The following is a 16,170-nucleotide window of genomic DNA, read 5'->3' as shown; positions in this document are numbered from 1 at the left end:
TGTGACTTTCTAGAATAGTCAATAGATCCTAACTGATTCTGTTTCCTCATTTGCCTCCCAAGAGTGACCTGACATCCCTTTCTGAAGAGGGCATTCCCCTTTAATGGCCTCCCCTTTCTTAATGAGGTATTCAGGGCTTTTAAGGTAAGGTTTGCACTGGTCTCTCTTGCTTAGCTCTTGTTATGCCCAAAACACACATCTCTTCTCTCAGGGGCACTGATGCACTTGCGCTTCCAAAACAGAACCTGAACTTTGCCCTGTTTTTTACTTTCCCACTTGCCAATGCCATTAAAAAACAAACAGTATTTCCAGTAGTTTTCAGTCCCTTTCCCCTCAGCTACCCTCATGTTTCACCCTTCTCTTTTAATAAAATTCAGTTGAAAGATTTGCACAAGATAAGAGGAGCTAGAACATTCCCCTTCTCTTTACATGCTAACTTCTTGGCCACGTTGTCTATTCTCCAGGTCCTCCTCTCCTTTACACTCTTGCATCCCCTGAAAGGTGGCCTCAGGCCTTGTCAATCTACCCAAATTACTCTCCCAAAGATCATCAGTGCCTATTTGTTGCTTAATTCTATGGACTGATTTGAAGTCCTTACCTTGCTTGGTCTCTCTATAGTATTTAACTCTGGGGACCACATCTACCTCTTTGAAATTTCCCACAGCTGTGTTGTTCAGTATAGTAGCCAGTAAGCCATCTGTGGTTATTTAAATTTAAGTTCAATTTAATTAGAATTAAATAAAATTTACGTTAGCTAACGATGCTATTGAGTGTTTGAAAGGTGGCTAGTGCAACTGAAGAACTAAATTTTAAATTTTATTTACTTTTAATTAGTTTGAATTTAAATTTAGCCAGCCACTTGTGGCTAGTGGCTACCCTATTGAGCAGTGGAGATATGAAACACTTCCATTATCACAGAAATTTCTATTGGACAGGGCTTCTCTGGAGCAAGGATTGGCAGTTTTTCTTTAAGGTGCAAAATGGTAAATATGTTTGGCTATGCAGGCCAGATAGGTTCCATTGCAACCACTCAATTCTGCTGTTGTTGAGCAAAAGCTGTCACAGAGAATATATAAACAACTGAGTGTGGCTGTGTTTCAATAAAACTTTATTTACACAAACAGGTGGTGGTCCAGATTTGGCAAGAGGCTAGGGTTGCTGACCCTTCTAGAGTCCCGGTTTCTTTGATAGATACTTTTTTCATTCTCTTCCTGTTTTTACTCTAAAAATTTTCTTTTCATTCTTCTGTATTTCTCAGATCTCTCCCTCATTTCCATCTTTATCATCACACTTGATTATTGCAAAAAATCTCTATCAGTCCTCTCTCCTCTTGTCCTGCTCCAGCTCATTGTACCCATTGCCACAAAAGTGTCCTTTCATAATTCATCTAAGCCAGGTGCTCGTTTGTAAATGTATGTAGTGATAGTAATCACCTCATAGCATTACGGAAAGGAGTCAATGAAATGTGTATAAAATTGTGCTCATGGTGGGTGTAGAGTTCTCTCACATTAACTCATCCACACAGAATAGTGGTTGTGACTCAGAGCCTGACAGCCTGACATCCAGTCCCAGCTTGTCACGCTCCAGTGTGGACCTCAGATAGGCCACTTAACTTCTCTGTACCTCAGTTTCCTTATCTGTAAAATGAGGGTGATATTAGTGTACACACAGAGTTGTTAGGAGAATTAAATGAATTAATTTGTATTAAATGCTTATAGTATTGTCTTGGTACAGAGTAAGTGCTATGTAGTTGGTTTTTATTTTATTTTCCTAGTTTCATAGATGAGGGAAGAAAGCCCTAGACATGTTAATTTGCCTACAGTCATACAGCTAGTAAACAACATGTCTGAGATTTGAACTCTGGCCTTTTGACTTTAAAGCCCAAACTGGTAACTATTGATGCATTCCTTACAACATCCAGCCCTCTCCTTACCACATACCTGTAGTTGGAATTAAACTCTTTTTTATTGTGCTTTCATCATACTTAGTTTGTACTTCTGTCAGGAAATTTGCCACATTTTGCTTCTTATTATAGTTATTGCAAATTAGTCTGCCTTTCAGAGTGGAGAACATGTACCCAGTTATATTTTTTCCCCTTCCTTCACAGTCTCAGTTCTAATCAACAATAAACTATTTACTGTTAAATTTGTTGAACAGAAAAATGTTTGAAAGGATTATTGACAGTTAATACTGGGGGTTATAATGTGCCATAGTCTTCTTATAAAATAATGAATTATCAATTATAAAGATTATATGTTCATCACTATTTTAGTATATAGATTTAGTGTTTTAGTATACAAATAACCAAATGTATTCATCATCTTTGAATTGTTCTCAGTATGTTGGCTTCAGGTTTATTTAACGTTTGAAAAAGAGCTTGGAGTTTGTTTTTGTTTTTTTCTGAAACTGTGATGAAATGAAGACCCACATAGGAGGTCATCAAGGAAGGAAATTATAATCTGATCTGAAGGAAGTAAACTCATATCAGAAGGTAAATTATAAGTTAGACTTTCCAGTTATTTAATAATGAAAATTTGCAGAGTACAGAGCAGCTGAGAGTACAGAGAGGGTTACAACATTGTCACCACTAAATATGGTTGTGCTGGAGGAAGCTTTCAACAGTTATTTTATGCAAATTAAAATCTGGCAGTTTGTGAAAGAGTTTCATAGGCCACACTGTTGGAAGTATATTAAATCAATTTTATTCTTGGCAAAGGAGGCAGTGGTGGAATTGAGAGGAACATTTTAGACTTTACCAGTTTAACTTTACATTGCTGGGTAATCAAATCCACAGAGTAAATGCTATCAGTTTTCCCCTCTGACATGAGGATATTTTTTTTTTTTTGAGTGTCAACGTTTTATTTCCTTTTGTAATGTTTGAAAACTGACTTAATAAATACATGCTTAAAAAAGAAAATTTAGCCCTCAACAGAGGGGAAGTTGATGGTTATAGGAATTGATGGGAACAGAAGAATCATGTGAAAATTTTCCAGTAGCTTTTTCTGGCATCCAGAGATCAAGACCATGGCGCTTGTCAGGCTCCCTACCTCTTAAAAATCTTTCAGACATCCACCCACATTCACTGACTTAGCCCAATGTGTGGGCCAAGTACACACTCCAGTCTAACTCATTTGATGAAGAAAGCCAAAGTCAAATGCAGGGTAGGCTAGAATCAAATATTAGGAAAGACAGAGAAGACTTAGGGTGAGCTAAAGTGAAGAACAGAAGAAATACAACTCAAGGCAGATTTTTTCCAAAGAGCTGAGTCCAAGGTTTTATGCTAGATGTAAGTTAGCAGGGGTTGATGAGAAAAAGGCAAAGGAAAATAGAAAATTATGTTCAGGACATCTAGAACGAATTTCAGAACCTTTCATTTTTTCTGAGCCCCTTCTGAAAACCGTCAAACCCTGCCTCTGTGAACTCAGACACTGATGATGATGGCTCGTCTCTGACTCCTTTTCAAGGAATCTAACATTACTGTAGTGACTATAGAATTACACTAGCTGAGATTCCTCCTGTTTCGTTTGTCCTGGAATGCATCCCTTTGCCTTTTAAATTATGAAATGTGACAATTCTAAAGCTTGTTTGAATTTGTGAACATTTATGGATCTTAAATTAAGACTTCTGTATCAGGATAGATTAAGTTATGCTGCAGGAATAAACAACACTCAAATCTCCCCGTTTTAAAATAGTCCAGGAGTATCTCACTTATACTACAGGTTTATCTTGGGTTACCCAAGAGATTTGCTCCATGTCATCCATCCTCATTCAGGGATATAAGCTAACAGTGCAGTTGCCATTTGGAGTATCCTTGTGGCAGGGAGAAGGGGAAGTTGTCAGCATGCATTTGCTCTTGAAGACTCCTTGCATTACTTCTGTTGCCATTTCATGGGCCAGAGCAAGCCACATGGCCACACCTCATTTCAAGTGGATATGAAAGTGCAGTCTTACAAGTGCCTGGAATGCGGACACCCAAAATGATATGGACAGCAGGAATGATGACCACAAATTTATGACAGATCTCTCTGTGTGATTTGAAGATTCTATCTAGCTGTTTATTATTGACTGTTCAGATGCTTGAGGTTAATACTGGTGAGAAAAATAAAAAGAATGAACTTTTTATGGTCCAAATTTTAGTTCTTAAAACTGAGTTTAGATGTTATCATAAGTGTAAGAAATGCTTCTTTTTTTTTTTTTTTTTTTCCGGTACGCGGGCCTCTCACTGTTGTGGCCTCTCCCGTTGCGGAGCACAGGCTCCGGACGCGCAGGCCCAGCGGCCATGGCTCACGGGCCCAGCCGCTCCGCGGCATATGGGATCCTCCCGGACCGGGGCACGAACCCGTATCCCCTGCATCGGCAGGCGGACTCTCAACCACTGCGCCACCAGGGAGGCCCGAAATGCTTCTTTTTACCAGAAGAATATTCAAGAAGATGTTTTTATTAAATTAGAATGTTTTTCATTAATGGTAGTTATACTGATTATAGAGTTGATGATTCAGTCACATCAGGAGACAAGCCATCTAGACTGTTAAAGCTTTTAATGTTATTTAAATATATGTAAATCATGTATTCATTATATAAATACATGCTCATAAAAATTAAATAACAGAGGAAGTACATATCATATAAAAATATAGACCATCCCTTCTCCATACTGTCCCCCAACTTTCTCTTACCCAGAGTTTACCACTGTTAATATTTTCTTGTCCATTTTTCTAGACTCCTTCTTGTGCTTTTATGCAACAGAGATGAACACGTAAGCAACTTTCTTTGGTTAAGTTAAAAGTACATTTTGGAGCTAAGTATATATATCCACTCCTAAATTGCTGAACTAATTTATTTGCTTACCAACTTTACGTGAGAATGCCAGTTTCTCTTTTCTTTCACCAACAGTGTGTATTATATTTTTATACCAATCCAGTTTAGAAAAATGGCATCTCATTATTGTTTTAATGTTCATTTTCCTGATGTTTGTAAGACTGAGCACTGTTTTTATGCTTATTGGCCATTATCGTTTTTTTTCTCTGTGGGTAGTGTGCTGAATTTCTTTGCCTATTGGATTTAAAATTTTTTTCTTATTGACTTGTAGGAACACTTTAAATATTATTGAAGTTGCAAATATACCTTTCTGCTTGTTATTTATATTGAGAATATGCCCTCCCCACACCTCAGCTTTATTTTGTCTTCTAATTCATATACACACACATACATGCACACACATACACATAATACACACACACATACACACACACACACACACACGCTCATCTGAGTGTCAAGATTCAGCAGGTAGCTGAGTACATTTCAAAACCCAAATAAGGATCCTTGTTCACTTGTCAATGAATACAGGTTTTGATTGCTAGAGTCATTCTTTCTATAATTGTTTGAGGGAGAAGAGGGGATTTCCAGGTGGCAATGTAGAGTTTCTAGGCTTCTTAGAAGTTGTACAGAGGCTTGTTCCTATTTTACAGGTCCTGAATCTTTGGGACGATCATCCATGCAGAAATTATACTTATTTTAGAAAGACTCTAGACAGGTTAAATATTTTATGATGTGTGTGTGTTTGATTATGTCTTAATTTTCTATCTAAACACCAATGCCCATTCTTTATTCCTACCTCCCTCTGATCTGGGAGTTATTTCAGAGTTTTATTGAGAGGTTTTTTGGTGAGCCTTTGTATTTCCTTAGGGTTTATAGGTTCCTCATGAATGTAGAGTATTCTGTGGTATGGCTCTATAAATTTTTCTACACCTTCCTTTTCTTTCTTTTAACTTAGCAGTATATAAAATGTCATGGAAATCTTTCAGTATCATACCCTTGGATCTGTCATGTTTCTCATGATTTCTGGATTGAGCGGTCACTTTGCTCCTATCTGTCTTATATGTTAAAATTTTTTTCCACTGTTCTGATCTGGGGGTAGCACCGTTTCTCTTGGCTCCATATCGCTTTCAATTTTATTTCAGGTTTATATTTTTTTCTGTTATTCAAGTAGGTTATGGGGTACATTCAGGTTGCTTCCAATTTTCTGCAGAAGGAATTCAGGGCAGGGGTTGGGTAGGATAAAGAGTATGAAGTTTTTTCCTTTCTGCAACAGAATTAAATCTGACTGAGTTTAAAAAGAGAGCTAGTCAAAGACTCTATTGGTAGAATATTCCAGTAGTTATATCTAGTAGCTATATAGCCCTGACAGAGGTGCTGATATATGTATGTATGTATGTGTGCGTGTGTGTGTATATAAAAAACTAATACGTTTGGGAAGAATGGAGCATCACAAATGAATGAGGACAGTAAGAATTAGTCAAAAAATGATGCTTGGCAAATTAACTACTGATAAATAAATATAATTGTACTGCTACATCATAATATACATATATCTATATAAACACATATACACACATATCATAGTACATGTGTATAATATATAACAGATTTTACATACAGATTATACACATATGTGAATACATTAATGGTACATTTAAGGCATCAATATAAAAAATTAAATCAGAAGAGAAGTAGTATGAATTATCTTAGAGGGAAAAATTGTGAAGGAAAATTATGAGTTTATTTGACTACATACAAATTTAAAATATCTTTATATCAGGAAACACTATGAATTAAAATTAGTGAATAAACTGAGAATATAATTTGTAACAATATCAGACTTAATTCAATGTCCTATATAAAGAACTTTTAAAAATTGGTAAGACATTGTGTTTAATACTAGTAATCACATAAACCAAAATTAAAACTTCTAAAATTGCTTCTAAAATTGAAGAAGATTGAGAAGAATCTGTGTTTAGAGGAGTGTGATAAAATGAACTTTCAGCTAATGCTGACAGTAATATAAATTGATTCAATATTTCCAGAAAGCAGTTTGGTTGTTTGATGTGTGAAAGTGTGTGTGTGTTTGATTGTAGGAATCTTGCTGGCATATGTAATAAAAAGCAATGTGACCAATATTTCTCTACAAGAAACATCATACTGGGATCATTTAAAATAATGAAAATATTGTGAAAAGCAATTTGCAACAATGCAGGATAATTTTGTGCTTAAATAGTGCTGCAGAGGCTATTATTGAACAGCAGTTGAATGGAATATTATGCCTTCGTTAAATGCATTCTGAGAATTGTTCAGATCATTGGAAAAAACTCATAATGTACTCTTAAACAGAGGCAGAATATTTACATATAGAAAAAATAAAATACTCCAAAGTATATTTTCTCAGTTTTCTGCAGTGAGCAGTAGTTATTTTAATAATCTGGGGAGACAAACCATTTAAAACCTTCTCATAAATTTAGAAGGGGTACTGAAGAGACAGCACATAGAAGGCATTCAGTTGACCTTTACTGAAATGATTTGATTTAAAATGAAATATGAATCTTCTCATAGTAGAAAAATCAAATCTTTGAGCCAGGAGGCCCTTTGCAGGTCACTTGGTCTAGTCATCCGCAGTAAACCAGTCCTTAAATTTAGCCAATTTATAGCAGTATATTCATTACCTATAACCATTTCTGGAGCCATGCCAATATGTTACTTTCTGCAACAGTTCTTGCTTAACACTGCTTGCAGGCCTTTCCCTCTGCTTGAATTTCCTTCCTGTCTGTCCCAAAGGGTACCCTTAAAATTCTTTAAGTTTCCTTAAGGGCATCCTTCAAAAAGAAAATGTTAGGGTACAAGTAATTTTAATATTAAACCACCCAAAATTTACAAATAATTGGAAAGAAAATCTGAAGTTCTTTGAGTATTGCCTGTAGAGTTACTGCCGTTTGATGTTCATGGGGTTGGTTCCATAATACGCTGCCTTTAGCAAGTTGCTGTCAGATGAGTTTCCTCATACATAAAATGGGGTTTACAATAGTACCTACCTCATAGGGTAGGTTTTTTTAAAGTTGAAGTACAGTTGATGTACAATATTGTGATATTTTTCAGCTGTACAACATAGTGATCTGAAAATAAAATACATTATGAAATGATTATCATGATAAGTCTAGTAACTGTCTGGCTCCATACAAAATTACTGCAATGTTATTGACTATATTACATCCTTATGTAGTATACTACATCCCTGTGACTTATTTATTTTATAACTGGAAGTTTGTATCTCTTAATTCCCCTTCACATATTTTGCCCAAACCCCTATCCACCTCCCCTTTGGCAACTACCGATTTGTTCCCTGTATCTGTATGTCTGTTTCTCTTTTGTTTTGTTTGTTAATTTGTTTTTTTTATATTGCATATATAAGTGAGAATATATGGTATTTGTCTTTCTTTAATGTATTTCACTTAGCATAATACCCTCTATGTCCAATGGCACAATTTCATTCTTTTTTATGGTTGAGTAATATTCCAGTGTGTGTGTGTGTGTGTGTGTGTATGTGTATATATATATATATATATATATATATATATTCTTGATCAACTCAACACATCTATTGATGGACATTTAGGTCGCTTCTGCATCTTGGCTATTATAAATAATGCTGCAGTGAACATAAGGGTGCATATATCATTTTGAATTAATGTTTTTATTTTCTTCAGGTAAACACCCAGAAATGGAATTGCTGGATTTTATGGTAGTTCTGTTTTTAAGTTTTTGAGGAACCTCCATACTGTTTTCCATAGCGGCTGCACCAATTTACATTCCCACCAACAGTGCACAAGGGTCCCTAGGGTTGTTTTTTGATTAGATGACTTCATACACATGAAATATTGGTCTAGAATAAGGGATCAATAAATATTACTTAGAAACTTTCAGGACAAGTTGGACAAAATGCACTTTTTCCTATTCATCCTGTTAAATATAGCTAAAAAATAGGACATTATATATAAAATACACATAAGAAGACTCTGAAAGGAAGAGAGAAGAAACCAAACCAGCTAGGAACTTTGGGACATGAGAAATGACATGGCACTGAGTTCCTTGGGTTTTCTTTCTTGTCTTATATATCCTATACTGAGTGCTGGAGAAGGTGGCAACTTAGAAACACCAATGGGTGCAGAAAAAAAATTCCAACAAAAACTTCTTTGGACCTTCCCCCCCAAAGATAAAAGGGGTGGGGAGGGACAGCCTGCCAAGACAGGACGTTTTTGGCTAGTAACTTCCTTAATACAGTCAAACACTATGGAAAGCTCTGTGGCTCCCATCCCATCTTCACCAGTGAAAAGGTAATGGAGAACCTAGACTTCTACTCTTACCAGGCTGTGACAAGGTGTCCTAAACATCGCCACCTCCCCTGGTGGTGTCAGAGAAAGTTATATCAAGAATTGGAACTTTCATTATGGCTAAGATAAAGAGGTAAGAAGGATCTTACCCCTGGCATTGTCAGTGGAATCCATGTGGGGAGTCAAAATGAGGTGCCATTCCCCCCTATCAGCCAGGATGATGTAATGGAAGCCTAGTGGGATCCTGAACTTTTACCCTAGCTCAGCAGTAATGAGGTACCCCTTACTCTCATGAGTGTCAGTGGAGGCCTAATGGGGAGCTGGAACTTACACCTGAACCTGGTGGTAATGAGTTGTCTCCCTCCCCCACTGACACAGTATCGGAGGAGGCCTGATAAAACAGAAGATTTAAATAGGATCTTTAAATAAGCTCCAGAATCTCCTAATAAAATACTTATAATGTCCAGGATACATACAAAAATCACTTGTCATACCAAGAACCAGGAAAATATCAACTTGAATGAGAAAAGCAATCAGTAGATGCTAACACTGAGGTGACAGAGACTGGAATTATCAGACAAGGATTTTTAAAGCAGCCATCATACAAAAAATGCTTAAACGAGCAACTACGAACAGATTTGAAACATTTTTTAAAAAGCCTCAGTTAAATAGAAAGCCTCAGCGAAGAAATAAAAGATGTAAAGAAAAAACAAATGGAAATTTTAGAACTGAAAAATATGATAATGAAAATAAAAACTCACTGAATTGGTTTGACAACAGAATGAAAATCACAAAGGAAAGAATCAGTGAACTCGAGGATAGAAAAAATATATATTTATAAATGAATGAATTAATAGGATATTGTGGACTAGGACACCAGTCAGGATGTCCAAAGACTTGGGTTGCAGGTATGGCTTTCTCCAGTTCTTAGCCAAATGTCCTGTGCATTATTCTTTTTAAGGCTCCATTCCCTCAACTTTAAAATAAAATAGTAAAAACTACCCTGGCTACTGTACATGGATCCTAAATCCAAAGTGTCTTGAATGTTTACTAATATTTTCATGCTTCATTTATCAAATATTTATTGGGTGCCTAATATATAGATCCTCAGACTATAAGGAAAATATAGCCTCTGCTGTCAGGTAGATTATAGTAAAATGAGGGAAACATTTAAGTAAGTGGACTAATTGTTAATGTAATATGATAAGTAGTATTGTAGAGGTATGTGCACAGGGCTTTGGAACTACTTGGGAGAGGGCGGTGGTAAAGGAGAAGGACAGCCACAGAAAGAACAGCCACAGAAATTCTTTGAATAATGTGAACTCTAGGAATTGCACATTTTGTAATTCAGTATAGCTGGAGCATGGGAAGTTGCTTGAGGGGAAATGAAGTTGAGTAGATGAAGGGTCTTTTATATCATCTAAAGATATATACTTTTTGTCCTGAGCTTTATGGAAAGGTATTAAATGAGTTTGAGTGCCATTTGATGTAATAATATTTAATTTGAGGAAAGACATTCTAGTAGCAAAGGAAGATGACTTGAGAGGATGGGGTAAGACCTAGGGCAAGGAGATTAATTAAGAGGAAGGAATTGTAACCCAGGTTATCAGTGAGAGCACTGAACAATTGCAAAGACAGATATGACAGTGCATACAATCGATAGAAGGTGGAGAATGAGGGATCAAATGGAACTTTTGAGTTTCTACACCTTGCATGGGTGCAAGGTGGTTCCTTGAAATATGGAAAACAGGAGGAGAAACAAGTTTGCTGTTGAGATGGGCTGTGAGTTGGAGGTGGGGTGAAAATGATTATCATTTTGGATGTTTTATTATTTCCAAGGAGAGATGTCCAGTAGGCTGTCGGCTATAAGGGAATGGAGTTCAGAAAGGGGATCAGAGCTGGAGCTAAAGATGGAAGTTGAAACCATAAAAGTATAGAGATCACCCAGGGAATGTACATAGTGCGCAAAGGGATGGATATAGAATGTTAGAAATTACTGTCAATTAAAGATTTGGCAAAGGAAGAAGATTTCATGAAAAATATTGTTGGTTGGCAAACTGGCTCCCATTCATGGAGGGCAAGGAGAGCCCAAAGAAAGGGGCAGGCCCCTCCAGAATGGTGGGTGGGTGGCAGATTTCATAAGCAAGGAAACTTGCGTCTGAGGCGTGTCGTGGGTGGCCAGAAGATGAGGAGATCTCCGCACCCACCCACAAGAATCTTGAAAATAACGTCCTTATCTGAGTTCAGACACATACTCAGTCCAGATGGACTCAACAACACATTGCTTTCTCAAGGCTATGTCCTTGAAACAGCTACTAGTATGGGAATAGTAGGTGGCACACATGTTCCAAGGGTGGGGGGGATCCTCTGATTGCCTGGGTCCAGCTGACAGGTCAACCTGCGGTCACATCCTCTCTGTGAACTCCTTCAACAGATATCTAGAAGGAACAAGTAAGAAGTAGGAGAACAATAAGGCAGATGACAAAGTGAGTCCTCCATGAATCTTTGGAATCGAGGGGGCTCCTTGTTTTGTGAAATGTTATGGACATAATTCAACATCGAGCCCAAAGAGTGGTAGAGTAGAAGTGGTAGATAGAGGATAATGACATCCTCAAGAAGTGTTCCAGTAAGTCAGTCTTTCATGTGTCTGAAATGTATTCTTTTCAGAAATAAAAGCAAAAACCCAAAAATATGAATAAGTATTTTGTGGGAAAATTCTATAAAGTATCTTTCTTTATTTCTGCCAAAATATTGAGTAAATATTTTTTACTTTTTCTTGGTGCATTAGTTAATTATGGCCACAGTTATGCTGCATATCACCATAAAAATCTCTGAGCCATAAGGTATTTATTCATCAGTTAATTTGTAGGTTGTCATGGGATCAACACAGCTGGAAATGTTTTTCTAAGACAGGGGTCCTCAACCCCGGGCTGCGGACCAGTACCGGTCTGCGGCCTGTTAGGAACCGGGCCACACAGCAGGAGGTGAGAGGTGGGCAAGTGAGCGAAGCTTCACCTGCCACTTCGCATCACTCCCCATCACTCACATTACTGCCTGAACCATCCCCCCTGCTCCCCCGCTCCCCCGGGTCCATGGAAAAATTGTCTTCCATGAAACCGGTCCCTGGTGCTGAAAAGGTTGGGGGCTGCTGTTCTAAGACATGTGTCTGGCTGGGTCGGGCTCCCTGCTTCTTTTGGTTTCTGCTCCCATCTGCAAATACTCATTGTTGGCACCAGGCTGCGGCGGAGGCAGCGGTGATACCTGGAGGCTCTTCTCCTGGAGGGGGTGTAGGTGAAGGAGAGCAAGCCCAGGCGTGTCAAGCGCTTTCAAGCAAGTGCTCGCTTCATGACTGCTTATTAGCCAGAGCTGACATCACATGGATGACCCCAAAGTCAAGGGAAGTATTCTCCACCGAGGAAGATGGAGGCAAGAGGAGGAGACAAAATAGTTTTAATAGAAGTAAGGGTGAGGGGAAGAGACAATGTTTCTGAGCAAACATCAAATCTATTGCACTTGGCAATTCAGAATCATTGTATTAATTACTCATTGTGCTGTACTGTAAGGTCATCATATTCACCGTTACTGATGTATAAGGGACATTTGATGCTGATTAAATGATTCCTCCTCCGACTGCCTTCTGTATCTGTTATTTCTTATTGCTGTCACTGTATCTATAGGCATTCTTAATTCCCTGCTTCATTTCACACAGGGCTCTTTGAGTGAAGACCTGACAGTGATACTCAGCTATTTAATGGGACTTTTTCTTGTTGCTTCAATATTTTCCTCCTGTTATTTTGCATTTTTATAATATTTGCTAGTCTGACATTGGAACAAATGGACCATTACTATACTTTTATTTTTTATCTAATACTCTCCTTCTAAAAAAGTGGCAAATTCCATGCTCAGGAAAATGAGCTATATTTTCTTAAAAATTATCTCCATCTATCTACATTATGTCTTTATTTTCAAAGGAACTCACTCAGCAATTGAGATAAAGAGTGGTGAATTGAAAAGTTTTTTAAAAGCTATTAACGTTTTATGTGCATTTTGATTGTTTATTCAGATTATGAAGCATTTCAAACATGCAGAAAAGAACTTACCTATTCTTTGTGAAATTGGGGGTATTGCATTTAATTGAAACAAATATGTGTGTGTGTATATATACGCACACACATATCTATACATCTTTCAAAGAAGAATTGATTTTTCCAGTAAGGCTGTCTTTTTACAGCAGGTACCCAAACTTCAGTCATGCATCTACTGTTTGCCCTCTCAGCTTAATGCATCTGTGCTGCACTTATATACAATTCATTTCATCCATGTAAAGTAGATTATTTTGGTGCTGTATACTCTAGTTTCATCCTAAGCAATAAAATCCACAAACTTGTCACCTTGACGTGCGAGGTATATTTTCTTCTTGTGCACATGAAAATAAATACATATTTATTGGAAGTGTCACTTCTGTGCCATCTTAAATAGTTTACAGCCATCATTACCTGACATAACATGCATGGGGAAACACTGTTTTAAGAGCAGCTCTGCCAAACTAGGACTATAGAAACCTAGGTAAGTAACAATATGTATTTTGAAGTCATTCACTTTTACTTTCCAATTATTTTTCAGGTTTGTGGAAGGGATGCTTAACATCTGTTACAATGCCATCGATCGTCATATTGAAAATGGTAAAGGAGATAAGATTGCTATCATTTATGACAGTCCTGTTACAAATACTAAAGCCACTATTACCTATAAAGAAGTCCTGGAGCAGGTAATATTATAAACTTTCTGTGCCTGTTATTTGGAAATCATACAGAAATTATTTCAATAGCATCCATTCTCATTGCATAACTTTAATTCTCTTAGTTCACTGACATGTTACTGTACTTTTGGTGCACACTGGAGATAGAGGTGTGTTAATGCATCTGAAGTATTTTTGTTCCTTAATTATATTTTACAGTACTGGAAGATACTTATTTTAAAGGAAGAGGTTAACAACGCTCTAAGAACATGCTTCTGTTCTCTCTGGCCTTCGTTTTCCATCCACATTGCCATCCCCTTTGCTCAGCTGTTCTCTTCAGCTCTTGTACTGTTGAAGTAGTCTCCCAACCTCCTGACTTCCCTACTGCCAGGCTCTGCACCTGTCAGATTGTCACCTAAAGTGACACTAGGATTTTCTTCCTAAGAAACAACATATTTCTCTACCCCACTTAAAAATCTTTTCTTTAAAAATTATTGTTATTCAGAGAGCAAAGTCGGGACTTCTGTGATGTACAAGACACTTTGGAGTCTGATCACATCATATCCCTCCAAGCTTCATTTCCCAACATTCTTGGCCATGAACGCAACCCTTTTTCAACCCGTATGTCCTGCCACTCCCTCAGGCTTCCTGGCCCTTTAAAGCTCTTTGCACATGCTCATTACTTTCCCTTATTTGCTCTTTCTTTAGTTTTTTCCCATTTGGGTAGTTAGTTCTCAGATGGATCATGATATTGACAGATAAGTTATGAGATTTTTTTTCTTTTAATATTGGGGTAGAAATGGGATTGCATAAGTAATTATAAAAGTATTTGGGTATTATGAATTGTGGGAGAGTTATTCTAGCTCTGGGGGAGGGCATTTATTTATTTATGATTTGAAGGGAGGTAGAGTGGAGGGCAGGGTTTCTCAGCCTTGACTCTATTGATGTTTTAGGCCAGATAATTCTTTATTGTGGGGAGCTGTTATGTACACTGTAGGACTCGTAGCAGCATTCCTGGTCTCCCCGTTAGATGCACCCCTTCCCCAGTTGTGATAACCAAAAATGTCTACAAACATTGCTGAGATGTCCCTGGAGTGGCAAAATCACCTCTAGTTGAGAATTCCTGGTTGAGCAGAGTCTGTCATGCTAGGTTTTGGAGGCCTTTGCTTTTTTATGGAAGCTTTTCGAATCACATTCTCTTCCTTTGCCTTTTTTTTTAAAGCCTCATTTAGAATTTTCATGCGATTTTTAGAGTATTCAGTCGACTCCTCCTGGCTCTCTGAAATAATATCCTTTTGCATCAGCAATATTTGTGTTTAGTTTTCTAAGAGATTTCAAGAAAGGCAACTGAGACAAAACAATTACTGCCCCAATCCTGAGGGATGCCCTGCCGCTCTCTATCTTTTGAGGTGTTTTTGTGTAATACCCCAAGGGAAAGTTTCTGTATAGTTTTCAAGCAGAATCCTAGGAAAGGAAGACTATTAGTTAGAAGCACTTTAGTTCTCTTTCTGTTTTATATATATACATATATATATATACATATATATACACATATATATGTATATATATATATATTTTTAATGAGAGTCCTTTTTAAAAAAATTTTATTTTTGGCAGTGTTGGGTCTTCGTTGCTGCACACGAGCTTTCTCTAGTTGCGGCGAGTGGGGGCTACTCCTCATTGCGGCGCGCAGGCTTCTCATTGCAGTGGCTTCTCTTGTTGCAGAGCACGAGCTTTAGGCATGCGGGCTTCAGTAGTTGCAGCATACAGGCTTAGTAGTTGCGGCACTCAGGCTCAGTAGTTGTGGCACACGGGCTTAGTTGCTCCGCCACATATGGGATCTTCCTGGACCAGGGATCGAACCCGTGTCCCCTGCATTGGCAGGCAGATTCTTAACCACTGTGCCACCAGGAAAGTCCCTCTTTTGGTTATATTACACAAAAAGCTATTTGGATAATTACCATCATTAAAAATTTGCCTAATAATTGAGATAATGTTAAACAAAAACTTTAAAATTTTAGGTTAAAGGTTAAGCTGCTAAAACAAATGTGCCAAATAATACAGTGACTTAAACATTTTTAAATGCATCTCTTGTCAAAAGATGATGAGGTTCAGTTTGGCGTGACCCAGATTAAATCTTACTGTACCTTCATCCCCTAGTTCCTTGTTCTCATCTGCGTCATTGACGCTGAGGCAAAGGCATATGTGTCCCAACTCTGGGGATGGTGGGAGAGAATGTAGAGGATCAGACATGCTGTGTTTTAAACCATA

The 16,170-nt window shown here is 37.6% G+C and overlaps 1 protein-coding gene across 3 annotated transcripts in view; it reads left to right on the top strand.

Annotated features, from left to right (window-relative positions):
• Window positions 1–16,170, top strand: part of ACSS3 (acyl-CoA synthetase short chain family member 3) — a 142,083-nt gene that overhangs the window by 20,008 nt on the left and 105,905 nt on the right. For all 3 annotated transcript variants that reach the window (XM_060112955.1, XM_060112954.1, XM_060112956.1), the window contains exon 2: window positions 13,785–13,929. In XM_060112955.1, the coding sequence (XP_059968938.1) occupies window positions 13,785–13,929 (145 nt within the window). The remainder of the gene's footprint in view (window positions 1–13,784; window positions 13,930–16,170) is intronic.

The sequence above is a fragment of the Mesoplodon densirostris genome, chromosome 11 (genome assembly GCF_025265405.1).
Source record: "Mesoplodon densirostris isolate mMesDen1 chromosome 11, mMesDen1 primary haplotype, whole genome shotgun sequence".
In the NCBI taxonomy this organism is placed as follows: Eukaryota; Metazoa; Chordata; class Mammalia; order Artiodactyla; family Ziphiidae; genus Mesoplodon; species Mesoplodon densirostris.
The sequence above is the reverse complement of the archived record's forward strand: the minus strand, read 5'-3'. Positions and strand labels throughout refer to the sequence as shown.